The 16,025-nt window shown below is 50.8% G+C and overlaps 2 protein-coding genes across 2 annotated transcripts; both read right to left on the reverse strand.

Annotated features, from left to right (window-relative positions):
* On the reverse strand, nt 1-1,587 carry PFICI_15014 (uncharacterized protein; the record flags this gene model as incomplete). The annotated part of the gene is made up of 2 exons (XM_007843595.1): nt 1-337; nt 413-1,587. 2 exons carry the CDS (start codon nt 1,585-1,587, stop codon nt 1-3), a joined length of 1,512 nt encoding a protein of 503 aa, XP_007841786.1.
* A 3,886-nt stretch (nt 1,588-5,473) lies between these two features.
* PFICI_15015 (uncharacterized protein) lies at nt 5,474-6,361 on the reverse strand (the record flags this gene model as incomplete). Its single annotated transcript, XM_007843596.1, has 2 exons — nt 5,474-5,962; nt 6,125-6,361. 2 exons carry the CDS (start codon nt 6,359-6,361, stop codon nt 5,474-5,476), a joined length of 726 nt encoding a protein of 241 aa, XP_007841787.1.
* Nucleotides 6,362-16,025: the final 9,664 nt, after the last annotated feature.

Genomic DNA, 16,025 nt, shown 5'->3' on the forward strand with positions numbered 1-16,025 from the left:
TCAACCTTGGGTTCGTGTTCGAATATGAAACTTTTCTCGTAATCTGTCGGTCAATCTCGTGTGCTGCGTGTTTGGGGAAACCGCTTCTGCATTTGATGATAGCCCTTCCTCCCGAATCTGCCGCAGAGCCTGAATGCGTTCATCTACCGGTGCATGACGTAGACGGTTCCAGTCCAAGAGGCGCGATCTACGCCTATCTTGTCTCGCATCTGGTGCGGTATTATCGGCGGCGGCAGCAGAAGTAGCCTCAGTCTCACCGCCAGCCGCACTACTAGTGCCTGTAACTTCTGCTGAATTGGTCGATGTTTTTGACTTCTGTGGACGAAGATCAAGACGACTGGCAACCAATGTTAGCCCAAAGAAGAAGAAAAAAAGAAAAAAAAAGGCAAGTGGAAAAAGCCCCAGTACTTACCACAACGGACATGTGCCAGAAACATTGACCAACCAGGGATCAATACAGGCAGGGTGAAACTTGTGATCGCAAGGCAGCACCCGTACATCTTCGCCAACAGTAAAGTCTTCTGTGCAGATGGTGCAGCCCAGGTTTTCATCTCCTCCAGCTCCTCCATTCTTTGCGGAAGGAGTACCGGCTTCTGCGGCAGGCGCTTTGGCACCGTCTGTATTTGATTCCGTCGTTGCCGTCGTCGTCGTCGGTGCTGATACTACAGCTGCCTTGCCCGAAGTCATGTTCGGCACCGGTTCTGGAGAGTCTACCCGATGGTCTCCTGCCACGCTCTCGAGCTCTTGATCCGGGTCGCCTTTGGCAGGTTGAGGGTCTCCAAACTTGACAATGGGAAGTGTCTCGAGGACAGCCCTGGCAAGGCCCCTCGCTCGGCTCTGTCTGGGACGACCGCCGTGTCCAGCGCGCGGTCCATACCTTTCAGGATTCCGGTGCGCGCGGACAGCGCCGGTCGCGATAATGACAAGGAAGAGGAGAGTAATCAGGCCGGTAATACTATAAAGGATGCTCATGGCTACTGCAGAGTTGTTTCCCCCACTGGCACTGGAGCTAGACGACGCTCCCGTGCTGTTCCCGGTGATGGCAGCCTCAACCGTACTGGAGGCAGCAACAGCAGTCAGATTCCTAGCCTCCCAAGCATCCTCGGAGCTGACCATACTCCATATCGACTGGTAGGTCAAATCGTTGCCCGTCAGCGAGCAATACATCATTGACGAATCAACGGTGTACAAGAGAATAGCGGCAGGGTGGTTGGGCGAGTCCATGAGGCCATTTAGCACGTCGCTGGGAGAAATATTCGACTCATTCGGGTCGCACGACACGTAGGCAATCTGACTGCTATCGTTGAACAAGTTGTAGTTTGTCTGATCCACCTTGACCAATGAGCCTGTCACGCTTATGACGCCCAACGCAGTCTGAGTTGCGTTCAAGCCAGCGCCTCCAGTGAGAGGCACAACGGGATACTGAGGTGATGCGACTGCCATTGTCTCCGAGGGACTGAGAGATAGAACCATCTGGTAGTCGGCAAAGTAAGACGGCAGTGATGTCTGTGGCGCCGTCTCGGCTTGGTCGGCCAGCGCCGCTACGGGCAGTAGTAGCATGGCCACGGCTCTTAGGAAACGGGCCATATTTGCAACCGGGAGATGCAGCGACCTCGGCGCCGCCCCGGTTCGATGAGGATGCGATCTCGTTCCCCGACGCTGGTTCACGACGTGAGCGACGGAAAATGGGGTGAAAGCTGTTGGCACAGAAGTGACACGGTAAAGTTTTAACCCGCAGAGGTCAGTTATCCGGTAACCTGGAAGATTGTCGCATTCTCGCAGGTCCTGTTCCACCACTTGAACTCATTCACTCGCTCACTTTCCAAGGGATGAAAAGCGGGTTAAATTCGCCCGCGAATTGTTTTGTTTGACGTGTACTGGCTGCCCTTAGTAAGTGCGCAAATTGAGATGTGAGCATTCCAATCCAGGGCCTTGCTCAGACTCGCAAGGGCGTGCGCCAGGCTTCTCTTAACAGGACGACCGGCAACTGCAACAGCAGCAGCAGAAATGCGGACGACGGAGAGAGCGGAAGGAAAGTAAAAAGCAGATGGTTTATTTCATCCATGCACGTGCATGATGAATAGGAAGCTTGGCCATTGGGGATTTGATAGTCGTTGACCATTTGGCTTTGGGTAGGGTGGAGCAGAGAAAAGCGTCTAGAAACGAACGTATGGACAACATACCCAAATAACCTGAACCTAATGGAACTTGTGTGTGGACGAAAGCCCGAGAAACCCCCCTCCAAGGCTTGGCTTTTGGCTGGGCATGGACGGCCAAGACCTTGAGGACGTGTCGATCGACTTGTGTGTTTCTTTGGCCGAGCCGGTTCCGACGACAGACACGACGCTGACGCTGCTGAAGCGGCAGCTAGGTGAGCAGCGAGTGAAAGTGGGTCAGTAGGTAGTAGGTTGCCGTACTGTAGGTTGGTTGAGAAGAGCTGACTGATTGATTGATGATTCACTCGGACTTTTTGTCTCATGTAAGATTGGTTTCTAATCCCGTTCCTGTCGTCTTGCGAGCGCGCGCTATTCCCGACAAGGAGGGGCTACTCAGCGACAGTTGAGAAGTATCAACGATGATTGGCATCAAACAGAAAAATGATGACTCTTCTGACTGTCCTGTCAAGTCTGCGCCTTGCTTGGTCCTGGCGCGCGCAAGAAAAAAAAAAAAGGGACTTCGGATTTGATGTGCATCCCGAGACGGATCTGAGGTGGCGTTTTGGAGAATGGGGGTTTGTCTGAGACGTCACGGCGGTTTTAGCGCAAGCTCTGGTTAAAGCAACAGCATCAGTGAGCCACAGCACAAACAGCACTGAGAAGCAGCTACCAAAAGCTGCCTGGAGCTTGGAGCTGGAGCGTGTGACATTAGCTGGTGCCAAGAGTTGAATGAATTGCTCCCAAGGTTGCACCGCCCCTCCCCCCAATAACCACAAAAAGTCTGGCTCTTCCCCATTCAGAACCCATCAGTCCTCATGTCCTCCAATCAGAGAGCAAGCAAAAGCCTATTCTTCTCCAGACCTTCAGCTACATTAAACCCAATCTGGGCTCTTCTCGGCACGCTCTTGACAAGATTCCGTATCCTTGCTTCTTAACAACGACTGCTAAGTATCAAAACTCCCGCGTGGAATTATTATTGGCCTTTTCAACATATTCTTTTCAAACCTCCGTTGGGGGACGCGCGGACGTTTTGTTGGTTTCCAAAGTATCGGCATGAATGTTCTTTAGAGTGCAAATCTGTTTGATGCGAGACTCGATGAGCCTCATTCCTTGGGATCACCCCCCAAAAAAGTCCCGGATTATCTATGCGATCGGCACGCGGCACTTTCCCCAGACGTGCTGAAAAACTGGGACCCTCGCGGACTTGCGAAGAAGAAAAACAAGCATGCGCATGTCAAAAAGATCGCCAAGATTGCAACATCAACTTTGACCACTTCAACATGCAAAAATGCCAAAGCCTTTTTTCGGGCATGATTGGCCAGAGCATTTGGTTCATTTGTACTCCAACATTTCCATCAACACTTGTCCAATAAAATATAAGAGGATAAGCTGCAGCAAAGGCTTGAAGAAGCAGCAGCAGCAGCAAGCAGATCATGAAATCTGGCTCTGACTTTATCGAAGCTCTCTAGCACCAAACAACGAATGCCTGTTGCCATATTCTTTTCCCTCGAAACGCATGACTCCTCCAAGGATTCCTTTTCAATCCATAGTATGCATCTGCCTTGATGGCGTTTGGTTTGTACCACGGGAATAGCCTCAGTAATAATCCTAGCTGTAAGTTCCAGTCGGGTTGTTTTCTCTCTCTCTCTCGTGTCTTGAGCTACCGGTGACCGGTAGATCGAACACGGTCAGAAACGATTATGCTGTTTATTCCTTTCTCTCCGGTCGTTGCGAACCAAGGATTCTGTCGTGGATCAGACATCGGCATTCTCTTTGCCCAGCTTTTCCTCTTGGCGTCTTTGGGGAGAAAACGGCTCAACCAATTTTATTGACAATGTTTTGTCAATTGCAACACCACCCCCCCAAAAAAAAAAAAAATCGTACGTGATCATCGTAAGCATGAATCAAAACGGCATCGGAGGATTTCGCTCCCGCATATATAATTTAAAAGATGAGAAACACAAAGTCATGTCGTGTCACTTGACGCGCACCTGAGAGAAGAACGAACCGCTGTCCATATCTGCAAACACATGGCATGAATTAAAGTACCATGGTCGTGTGTAACCTGCCGGGAACTTGTATCTTGTAGTGTATCAGTTTTCGAATACGACGAACCCATAGTCGACGGCCTTTTTTTTTTTTTTTTTTTTTTTTAATTGGTTGCAGCTGTTCTGAAATTTTGAACCACTCAGTTCCCCGTTGGTCACCTGCTTGCCTGTCTAGGTGCGCGTATGATGGGAAATCTGCAACGCCATCTCGGATCGACAACGCACGTGCAGCAAGCGGATTATGTTGATTCAGGTAGTAGATCTCTTTTTGTGAAATATCGGCAGCATCGGAATGGGAGGGTCCCTTTTTCCCTTCCCCCCCTTCCACACGCACATCCCTGGATACACACTCTGGGAGCCGCATTACGTTGGCTCCATCGATCCCCATTGTGCTCCTTTTGTCTGAGCACACCCAAACCCCCCTGGTCTTGCGGCTCTCGCCCTTTCGAAGATCATATGCTGGGAAACCCTCTTCCCTCCCCCCCTCCCATGTTCCCGCCCGCCCGCACCACGAAAACGTCAAACCCGAACCCCTGGGAATTTGACTGTGTACCCAATAGTGTATGTACTGATCGGAACAACATACCTTGAACTCTTTACGCACGGTCAACTTTGGATTGCGACACTGACATGGACACCATCTGTGGGGGATGAGAGAGCATGGGAAGGATTCTCCGATCTCTGGATACGTATATTGCAACAAGGCGGGGACTCGCTCTTCCTCTTCACGGATACCCCGGGATAGCGAAATCAAACTCACAGCCTTACACAGTGTATCCAGGGTCGCATGAGCCAAATTCTCAACCATTACCGAAAATTGGCAGGAAAGCCGGTGACGTCGTATGTAGCGTATGTCTCGGGCTGTGCATCTCGTACCTGGACCTTGGACAAGAACCCTTGACTCTAGTGAAACACTGACTAAGTTCTTGGTAATTACGTCAGCTTGTGTATCCGTATTAATCGTATAAGTGAGAAGAAAGACACAAACCGTTTCCGCTGCAGGTGAAGGGGTAGATTTCAATGTCAAGAGTAGGGAGTGAGCCCAGCTATTACGCACGACATGCCACGATTATGGCCATCAGGCTGCCAATTGACCAATCAATGGTCCCCTTTGGTATCCTGGAATGGTTTCGATAGCTCGAAATATTCCTTGCCTCTTGAGTATAACGTCTTGATTCATATGACTTTATGTATGTACAACATCGATAGACTCATGACTTGGTCGTGAGACCACATGCTGTCTGCTTTTCACTCAGCATCATCAGTGGCTCATATTTCCTCCATGTCCTCCAGATCGTCCAGGACAGGGAAATCGCCGGCCTCGACTCGCTCAGGACGGACAATGACACCATGTTTGGGGATGGATTCCTGCCCCCAGTATCGGGTGCCACTTATGCTGCCATCATTCTTTCCCACCGGCTCATCAAGATGGACACCTACCCAGGCACCTAGACCGCCGGGGATCTCCTTGACCTCACCAATATACTTGATGATGCCCCTGCGGGAATCGTCACCACCGACGCGGCATCTCTTGCCTACCGCAAGCCCACGGCCCTCAACCTCCTGGGCAAAGGCGTTGACCTTGGCCTGTTCCAGACTGGGAGCATCCGGATTGAAGCGTCCTAGCTTCTCAGCCTTCTTCCAGGCAAGTACGGAGTCTGTCTTCTTCTCATACTCATCCTCCGGCATGACGTACTTTTCGACATTGGAGGTGTCAGTATAATTGGGACGCGCACCTGCGGGTCTAGAATCAGATACCTAGACAGACTGTTAGCCATTGTCTTTCGAGGTGTCAGGCTCTAATGAAGAAGTCGACATAGAAACCATGACGATGAATACCGACGTCTTTGCTATGAGACAGCATAATGAATTGTGAATCCAAGGATTCGGCTTGTGCGCGTGGTAGCATGGACAACTTACGTGCAATTCCGCATATGGTGACAGGGGAAAGCTGGTTAGATAGACATTGTCCTCATCAGCAGCCTCGATTGGAATGGCGGCCTGGTTAGCGGTCTTGAGCGACAGCCTCTGATACGACGGCGGCACTCCGGTGACAAACTCGAGCTTGCCCTTGAGCTGGCTGATGGACCATGACGGGGTGATTCGGCGTTCGGACGATGAGTTATCAGAGATAACCTGCAGCGGAACGTCGGCCATCTTGTTCTATTTCTGGTTTTCCCTTGCTCCTTGAGCTAGGCGCCTCTTTTGAAGTGAGCTAGTACAGGTAAGTTGAAGCTCGGATGATCCAGCAGAGAAGCCAAATGGATCAATAAAAGACTCAAACAATGCTTGTCCAGACGCAAGGCGGGTGCCGGTGGACGACTGAGCAAACGTTTGATCCAGCACTCTCGAGCAGCTGTGACACCAATAGTGGATGCGCCCGGTTGCGCCGTGGGATGAGACTCTTGTAGGCAACGGGTCAGCCGAGATGCCGGTTGTTTGGAGGGGTGGTTTATTTTCAGGTGGCAGTTGAGTCCCGATGCACCGGGCAGCTTTTGCTCTGTACAGAGTAATGACTAAGATTTTTTACTTACCCTGTCTAGGGTAGAGTACGGGTTGAAGTGCTTGTGATGAGCCAGTCGGAATAGCACCAAGTTGAGAGCTCCGGCTATTAAATTCCTGCTTGCTCAAGAGTTCAGTACACTGCGCCGAGATTCAATGTCCAAGCCGTGATCGTCGTGTGGTTTGTACCTGCTGCTCTGCTCCTGAATGATGGCGGTGTTTGTAATCGTAGCCGGAGCCTTCCCCTCCACCCCTCCTATTCTGCAGCTTGGTTAGGGCACTACCTGGCCTTGGGCAGCGGGCAGGGGCACAGTTGGAAATTCTCCGTGCCTACCACGAAGCTTGTGCGCGCGGCAACCCGACAGCGTGGTTAGGCTAGCAAAGCCACCACCCTCCTCTACATTAGCCACAGCGCCCCTCCCTCCGTGCCCCCCCGACCCCCCGCTCCCTCCTACCGATCCGATAGACGAACAGACGAACATGATTGAGCACAAACAAGATGCAAAAAGAGGTTTCAAGCGAAAGCAATGAACCTATCCCCCTTGGATCCCGGTCCTATAAATTTCTTCTCGGTATCTGTTGGCAGTTCTAGACTCTGTTCTCTTGTAAGGAATAGACGAATGGGCTAAAGGCCCCAGACCTCCTGTGCGGCAGACTGCGACATCCATCTAAGTGTAACATCCAAACAATGTGCCAAGAACAATTTGACATGTGTGTCCCGATCGAGACAGACAGCGGCTTGGTCATGTATGTGATGTAATATTTTCGGTACATTGTCTGAGTTGTATGTACATGTAGTTGGTTCACGAGATTTGATAGACACTGGGGAAAATCACTTGAAATCTTTTGAACGCCCCCAATTGAGCAAGGCAAGTAAATGAGTGGCTTTATGCGTTATGCATCAACCCGTTTCACCCCAATGCCATTCTGCCATTTGTCTGCATCTACAATGGCAAGGGAACAGGAGCCATGACCAGAAACCATTGAGCGATGCTCGTTTGCACTGCCTTCATAATAGAATTGTTCATTGGTTCCTCTCAACGAGGGCGGCCGCATTGCTACATTCATTCCATGAACCGGACAACAGAAGTGATGTGTATTGTGGCAAGGATTATTGGCCAAGGCAATCAGTCAAGTCGACATGCTGAAACCCGGTAATAACTCGACTTGTACTGTTCAAACACGATAGATGGATGCGACACGTTGGGTTGGGCACACGACGATATCGACACACCATTTTCGGGGCAAAATCGAGACGTACGTGGCTGCAGTAATCTGTAGACTACTAGTGCTGAGCACCAGAGAGGAATACAATTGAGAGAGATACATACCCTACCTACTATGCGCGCCCGTCCCATGTAGTTCCCGTCTGCCATGTGCAAGTTAGTTCAAAACCTAAGGGACACTGCAGAGCATAGAGCCTGTCTTGGCCTGTTCTGTGGCTGTGGCTGGGCAAGAAGATCTTCAAACGGGAACAATATGATTGAGTTTGAGGGGAAGCCTCTGGTCGCATACCCGGTTTGCCCATCAAATCCCAGAAATCCCGGACAGCCTCGTGGGGCCCCAGACCGCGGCATCGGCGGCGGCGGCGGCGGCAGAGGGGGGATGAGGAACAGGGCAGGGCGCATGAGCCGAGAGCCAGCCAGCCAGCCAGCCAGTCCATCATTGTGTATATTGCTGCGTGTACGTGCATTTTGCAGCCAGGGCCAATGATGTTCCAATCATCCCGACGTCAATGCAAACGCAATATAAGCAAGCACGTTTTTACATGCTCACAGACGGAGGAGACAGCGGGAGGGGGAAAAAAAAAAGGTTGGTCTTGTCCCTTGGCTTGGGGGGGTTCGTTTTTCCCTGCCTCAGCATTGCGCCACAAGATCAAGGAAAAATAGAGGGTTGTGATGTGTCCTGTCAAAGCAAAGAAGCGGGTTGGGCCCTTTATCCCATTTTGACTTTCTGCGGATGACGGAGCCGAGGCCCCGTCAGCCAGTAGATCAGCGGCCGGTTGTAGGGACTCGACCGAGTGATTCCTCTCAAAAGCAAAATAGTTGTCTCTGACCCAAGATAATGTAGGTAATCATGGTCCCCCCGCGATCCATTTTTGCTGCAACACTGTAAGACATACACTGCTGTGCCTCGCACAAAGATGGCTGTCCCTTGACCCCTTTCACCGCTCTCTCGTGCGTATGTGAGATCTTTTGTGGTTTGGGATTAAAAGGCCCCTTGGGGCGATGCCACGAGCCGCTGTCTGCTTGGATCAAGGCGCCAGCCGCCGTCTCCTGCCCGCGCCTTTACTGTCGGTGTGATTGATGAATCTATAAGAGACAGAGGGGGTGCAACTAGGAGTGAGTGTGTCTGTTGCGGAATTTGTTTTTCTATTTGTCTTCTTCCTTTCTTCTTCCTCTTCTTCTTTCTTCCGATGTACAGGACTGGCATACCCCGAGCTATGGGCTTTTCATCAGCAAACATTTCAATGACGTTTGCGAACAGGGCCGCCAGCCAGTGCTCATGTCATGGCGTAGTAAGAATGTAGTAGGACTGTGCGTACAGAGTACTGTAAGGCTGGGATCGCCAGGTCTAGCCATTGACGCAGGGCCAACGAAGCGCCAACGGCCCCAATTTCAGGGCTAGACTATAGACAACTCTGCCTAACAAGACTCCAGTCTTGCGGATCAGTGTGCATACAATGTATGGAAGGCTGCTTTGGACTGATTGTGTTTAGGGCATGAACGGAGTCATTGGGCAATCAATCGTTAAAGGTGCCGATGCAAGGAAACGCCTAGCTAAGAAGCCCAAGCGATGGCCCGAAGATTGACTGACTGGAGGAATGCTTCTTGACTAGGTGTACGTTTCATTGCCTTGAACTGTCCTTGGTACTTGATAGCCCGGTCCCGTATGCAGCAAAAATGGACGGATGAGCGCGTGGTCTGTATACAAACTGGTTCTCGCTTGATCTCTCTTGGAGGTTCACGTCATGCGCTGGCCTGTAAAGCAACACTTCTGACTGGATGGGAGGGGATTGCCCCTAGCAAAAAAGACACGATGCCCATGATGCGCCGCCTCGTTATTACGTGGATTCGGGGGAGGCTGACACTTGGAAACTACTGTTCTGTTTCTCCCTGAAACATATTGCTTTTGAGACGCATAATTCGGTTGTATTTGGCTGGAAACAATGGCAATTACCCTTAAACAATGCCATGCTCGATATACGTAAGTTTGCTGGCTGACGTCCAAGGGGTGCCACCCGCTCGAGGCTATAGCGCTTGGCTGTTAAAAAAAACCGAGTGTGGCGGGCGGCCACCAGGAGCAAACAGGAACGAAGCCATGTGGATCAAATGCTCTTTGATAGGATCGCCGGCAACGGGCTTGCTACCAAGGAATATCTACATCTACTAGTCTCGGGCAGCAATCGACCATACATTGACGAATGCTGAAAAGCCAGTCAGTCCACCATCTTTGTGGTGAGCTATGAAGCGGCTGAAGGGGTCCAGGTATCGAGTCTTTCTTACCGCCACGAACAGGCCAGTGTACTACCTGGTATGTACAAAGTACCTTTCCACATTCTCATACGGAACACTCGAATGGTCACATTTTTTTGGCAGTAGGAGTGTGCCTCCCACAAGTATTGTACAATCCCTTGGTACTGACTGGCCAATGGCAGGATCCAGATATCCATCGGCCAGCTACTTGCCTTACCTAATGATGAGTGGTGTCGACGCGATGGATGGTGTAATAGGACTTTGGACTGTATCCTTTTTCCGATCCTTTGTTTAAGCTTGTCTGCAAGTGTCTGCCCTACTAATTGGTACACTACCTAAAATGTACACTACCTCGTACGCTACAGGTGCATATAGGGCATGAGGTGCTAATGTGTGCTTATGTGTGCCCAGCCTAGAAGATCAGGAAGGGCGGCTGACAGGGCAGATTGTGGCCAGCGAATGCACTTAGACGAGCCGGTGCCGAAGAACCCCACCAGCATCCCATCGTTGTTGTCGTTAGCCCACGCTGCCGCCGATCTCTCTACTAATAAGTCTCTTCACTAATGTATATATTCTCTCTGTTATTTATTGCATGGTAGCATCTCAACTGGGACACGGGTGCTCATACGAGTCGTATTGTACACACCCCCAGTTCCTCTCCTTCACACCCTCCTTCTTCTCCTTCTCTACTCTGCCCCTGGCGCTGGAGATGAAGTGCATGCACCGATCTGAACAAAACCATCTGAGCTACATTAGGCTGCATAGACTCTATCCCACTTTCGGCTCCGAGCCAAGAAGGAGGCACACGGAGCGCCGGGGATTATTGTCCTGTTACAACTGACCGTCTAAAAAAGCAAAGCGAATCCCCTTCCTGGGCAAACCTGGGGGCCGCCCCAGGAGAAGTGTCATTTCACATGGCGACAAGAATGGTCTTGATGGAAGGAGGCGGAGAGAGAGGGAAGAAGAACAAGGGCATGGACACGCGATCGATCGTATCCGTTTGTTACGGGGTTCATGATCAGCATCCAGTTGCCCCCATTGCATCGTCAGGCCAGAGATACGACAGGGGCGAACCAGGTATTAGTGTATGAGAAAGGGCCTGGCTCGCTTCCTACCGAACCATGCCCCGGCGTCCAAGGTTTGCGTTGAAGGTGAGGTAGATCATGGTTCGTGATGAGATGTGATAAAACACCAGCAGCACTGTACACTACGAGCCCACTGTACCTACCTACACAATACAGTAGTCGACTGTCTGCTATACCGATCCTAGCCTAAAAGAAGTTGGGCAGATCTCTGCTTTTCTCATCAGCTCACCTGCGCAGGATAGTACATGATATTACTACATATCTACTACCCTATATCATTAACGCTTGAATCGTCTATGGGCAACGGCCCCGTTCCCTGGCTGGCGAAGCGGCGACGGCGCGCATAGCTGACCGCCAGTTCATCACTCCAAGAGGGTTATTCCCGGTTCATGGAGCATTGACGACTCGTCTGCCCCGGGGCGCTTCAAGGAGACTCCATCTGTGACATAATGCTTTTCTCACTCTCTCTCCCTTCCCCTCTGCGCGTATTCGTTTTGTCTGCTTCGTCGGATGTCGTCGAGACAGACCTCACCTTAAACGCTGCGTGTGTGATGATTGTGTGTAGGAACAGACACCGGAAAGCATGTTGAGGCTCAGCCGTGACGCACAGACAATGTGCTCTGTGCGTCCCAGTGCGTCCTGTCTGTCTTCTATCCCGCATCTTTCTTCAATTGCAATGCTGAAATGATCTGCTGCGGTACTTGTACTCTGTATACCTTGACTTTAGATACATGCACTACCTACTACTACACCTACATTAGTGTGTTCGTTCAAGGACCAACGTGGAACTCGCTCAAGACGATAGTGTCCCCTAGCATCCATCCCAGCCCTAAACCGGCCCTTCCCATGGCGCTGTCCGCGGCACTGCACTACATGTTTTCGAGATGGAATAGAAGGGCTTTAGAATTTTTTAGGGATGCAAGTTCCATGAAGAACAGAGGGATCATGGCCGTTGTCACATACAACTACTACTTGATTGGTACTCGCTGACTACTACGTGGATGGACCTGCTACTCATTCAAAGGTACTGTCTACAGTACCAGCGGTGTTCTATGTTGGCAAAGGAAGTGCGCCAGACAGCGGTACTGCTCCGCGCGCCCACCCACCACCCACCACTTGTTCCTCCACTTTACTTTTAGTTCCAGACTGCCACGACTCGGAACCCAGACGAACCATGGATCCCCATCTGCCGGGGGATCGAACACTTCCATCATGAGAGAGGGACAGCGAAATCTGGAATCTGGATTCTCCATTTCTCCCAATCCATCCAATGTATCCACAGGTTCCTCCCCCCTCCTCCCGCTATGTTGTGCGCTTAACGCTCTCCTTCTATACATAGACGAGAAGGCGCTACAGCCAAAAGGGAACACCCCTCTTTCGAAATAGGTTGAGCAGATATCCAGATTGCGAGCGTTTTCGCCTAACGTTAGACTATTTTGGGGGGTGTGGCCAGCCTGGCTGATCTTTCCGAGCCAATGCCGTGGACTTGAAGAAAACGGGCCAGCCTTTGTCATTCAATTGTATTCCATTCAATTGAAGGAAGGGTGCATGCAGGTATGGATGTATGTAAGGAAGCTGATTCATCTTGATGGGATTAATTCTTTACAAAAACAATGTGTTTGTTGTACGGTAAGTAGTATATCATGAGTACATCTATACTTCAAGTAAGGAGGTACGTATACTGCTGTGAACAGCCACCGACTACACACACCACGCCACCTAACCAAACCGACAACATGTACTATCTTCTATACTGTAATTGCATCAACAATTAGCACTGGGCTGGGCTGGGCTGGCCCTGCCCTGGGCGGGGCGTTAGAGGCATTATACCGCTCGGGTTTCAGTCTCCCCACAGGTTTAGGTACGCATCGCTTGACAGCCACCTGATCGTCCCAATTTACGAGGGGCCTCTTTTACTCCTGGGCATCTTATTCTCCGATTCGCTTTATGTCGCCAGGCCCCGTCATGATTGCCCTATACCTAGCTCCTTACTCGCTGCTGCTTCTCAACTCGCTCGCGCGACCGAGTGGTTCGCTGCTGGCCCCGGGCACGGGTTCGGCATAGCATACATAGCAGGCATGGATGGCAAAAGTTCCAAGGGTGGGATCTGATGGATGGGATGCTTGATGTGCATATGCGTTCTTTCTCTTCCCTCCGTTCTCCCTCTTTTTCCCACGTACCCAGATAGTCTAGGCCAGGCCCCAAGCAGGCAAGCAAGGCACACACAGCAAGCACTGAGGTCGGTCCATGACCGATCAGACTGGAGCCCAGCATCCGGGTCTTTATTCAGCCCTCTTTTCCCCCTCTCCCTTGTACATAGCTTAAAGCCCCTACATACGGTACATACTCACTGATCCATACTCTCTGTGTGCAAAGTGCCCACTTGTACCCAGTACCACCTTACTCCTATATTACTTGCGCTTGCAACTTGGCTCGCAACCCATGCCTAATATCGGGTAGGACCAGGCCATTTTTGATCGAGTTTGACAAGCTACACCCTGTCTCAGGCCCTTCTTCTGAGCTTCTTTTGGAACACTAGACTGACGACTCGGATCGAATATTCGGCGCTTTTTGCGTCCGTCTTTTGCTTTTAATAATTGCCTTCTCTTTTCACTACCATGGGGCATTTTGCGCCATTTTCTATTTGAAGGAAACTCATCATCCCTTACTCCGTGATTAGCGTCAGTCACGAGACGAGACAGACATTGAAAGTTGAGCAGCAGTAGCCGCCCCAAAGGAAAGATCGGTACAAATCACCTGATTAGATAGGTTTGGTCTGGTGAACAACAGGACTAAATGGGAACTCAGTCTACTGTAGTCTGTACCTGTCTTTGGACATTGGGCTTGCCCAGTACATACTTACTGTGATGAGCAGCTCATGCATGATTTCGTGGCCATGTCATCAAGCCCCTTGTCCACAACCACAGCTCGCATAGCGAACAACACATCGGCTGGCTAGAACTGAACTGAACTGAATAGGATGGAAGGACTTGGAGGGGGATCTAACATCATCTGCGGTTCGCGATCAATTCTACTACGTACTACTTAGCAGTACCTCCACCACAATACATACGTGCTGCCGGCAACCAAGCGGTTGCCCTCCCCCCCTTGAGTAGATCAGCAAGGGTGTGTGGTTCAAGGCTCTGTCTGCTTCATCGACAACGCCTTGCCCTCCAAGCGCGCGACTGGGTGAGTGAATGAATGAGCCATCGAGTGGTGTAGGGTGTAGTGATGCCATCAATTCCACCCATCCATCCATTAACCTACCCATACCTTACCTTTATTATGCTCCATTGTTGGCTACCTGCCTACCTACTGATTAGCTGGCTGGCTACCTGACCTACCTCCTAGTACACCCTTCGTGTAAGCCGCTGGTCCGGGTTCTTGGGTTTTCCCAGTCAGATACTGTTTTTTTGGCGCACACTTGACTCCCTTGGGCTCTACTTTGCTCTGCCACTCTCTTTCTCTCTCTCCCTCTCTCTCGCTCTCTGCTATAGCTGGTCTCGTTTACATATAGATTCAACGAACAGATTGCTGTTCTTCGGCTCCACAACCCTACCTACTTAGGTTTACCTGTTTTCTTTGGCGCACTCCTCCTCTCACTCGCACCCCTCCCTGGTCGACACCTGCTTCCTATTTTGGTGTGCCCCTGTGCCTGCTTCCCTGTCACCTCACCTCAACCCCCAGGCCCAGGTTCTCTCATCCACTGTGACCGCCATAGCCTTCTAGTTACTAGTTCACCGTGGGTTTCCTCTTGTGTAAGAACAAAAAAAAATTCTTTTTCTATACTTTCTTTTCCTTGACGTTCAAATCTGCACTACGCAAGTTCCCGACGTGGAAACTCCACTATCCTGCTTCTGTTCTACTTTTGATGCCACTACTCCACCTGAGATGTTGACCGTCGACTCAAAGTTGTTCTAGCTAACTGGCTCAGGCATTGGGACGAAAGAAAGAAGAAAAAGATACTTTAGGCCGATTGACGTATTCACCCGTCTTTCTCTTGTTCTCCAAAATACATTGTCCATTGGTGGATAGCTGCCTGAATAACGACCGGCCAGTCATGTTGGCATATCTAAACGCAAGCCACACTTTTCCAACTTTAGGTCTCTACGTCTAAAGAAGCAGCCTTCTTCTTCTTCTCCTTCTTTCTTTCTTCTTTTTTTTTTCAACAGCACCACATTCGACACAACAATCACAAGGCTCAGTCCAGCCATCGATCTTTACGGCAGAGGCCAGGGACCACAACCATCTATCCCGTTGTTGAAAGTTGATCCATTTGTTTTTTGCGTCCCATCGATTTGCCGAGTCTGGATCCTACTCGTGTCACCTTTGAGTATCAAGCCATCACAACAGCCCAAGAATCATAAGTGGTCATCCGGCAAGGAAACAATCCATCAACTCGAATCCCCAAGATCATAACAAGAACTCGAAAGCCGTTTGAAGAATAACTTCAATACCCTTTCCTTGTGAGAGTGGCCAGCTGCCCATGACAAACTAGGACATTGCGGGCTTTCCATCTACATCGACATCGTGGATATCACTTCCCTCCTCAAGGCTCCCGACTCGCTTGAGTCTGTCACCGTGAACACTCCATCTCAGAACGACAGCAGCAGCAGCAGCAGCAGCAGTAACATCCCTCCAGCAGTCCTCGCCCCAACTTCCACCGTGGCTACCACAGCAGCGCCGGCGCCCACGGGGCATCGGCTCTATACAGAAGTGCCGCGGATCGGGCCTGCCCCGAGACCACCAAACAACCCA

The sequence above is a fragment of the Pestalotiopsis fici genome, assembly GCF_000516985.1.
Source record: "Pestalotiopsis fici W106-1 unplaced genomic scaffold PFICI_Scf_14, whole genome shotgun sequence".
In the NCBI taxonomy this organism is placed as follows: Eukaryota; Fungi; Ascomycota; class Sordariomycetes; order Amphisphaeriales; family Sporocadaceae; genus Pestalotiopsis; species Pestalotiopsis fici.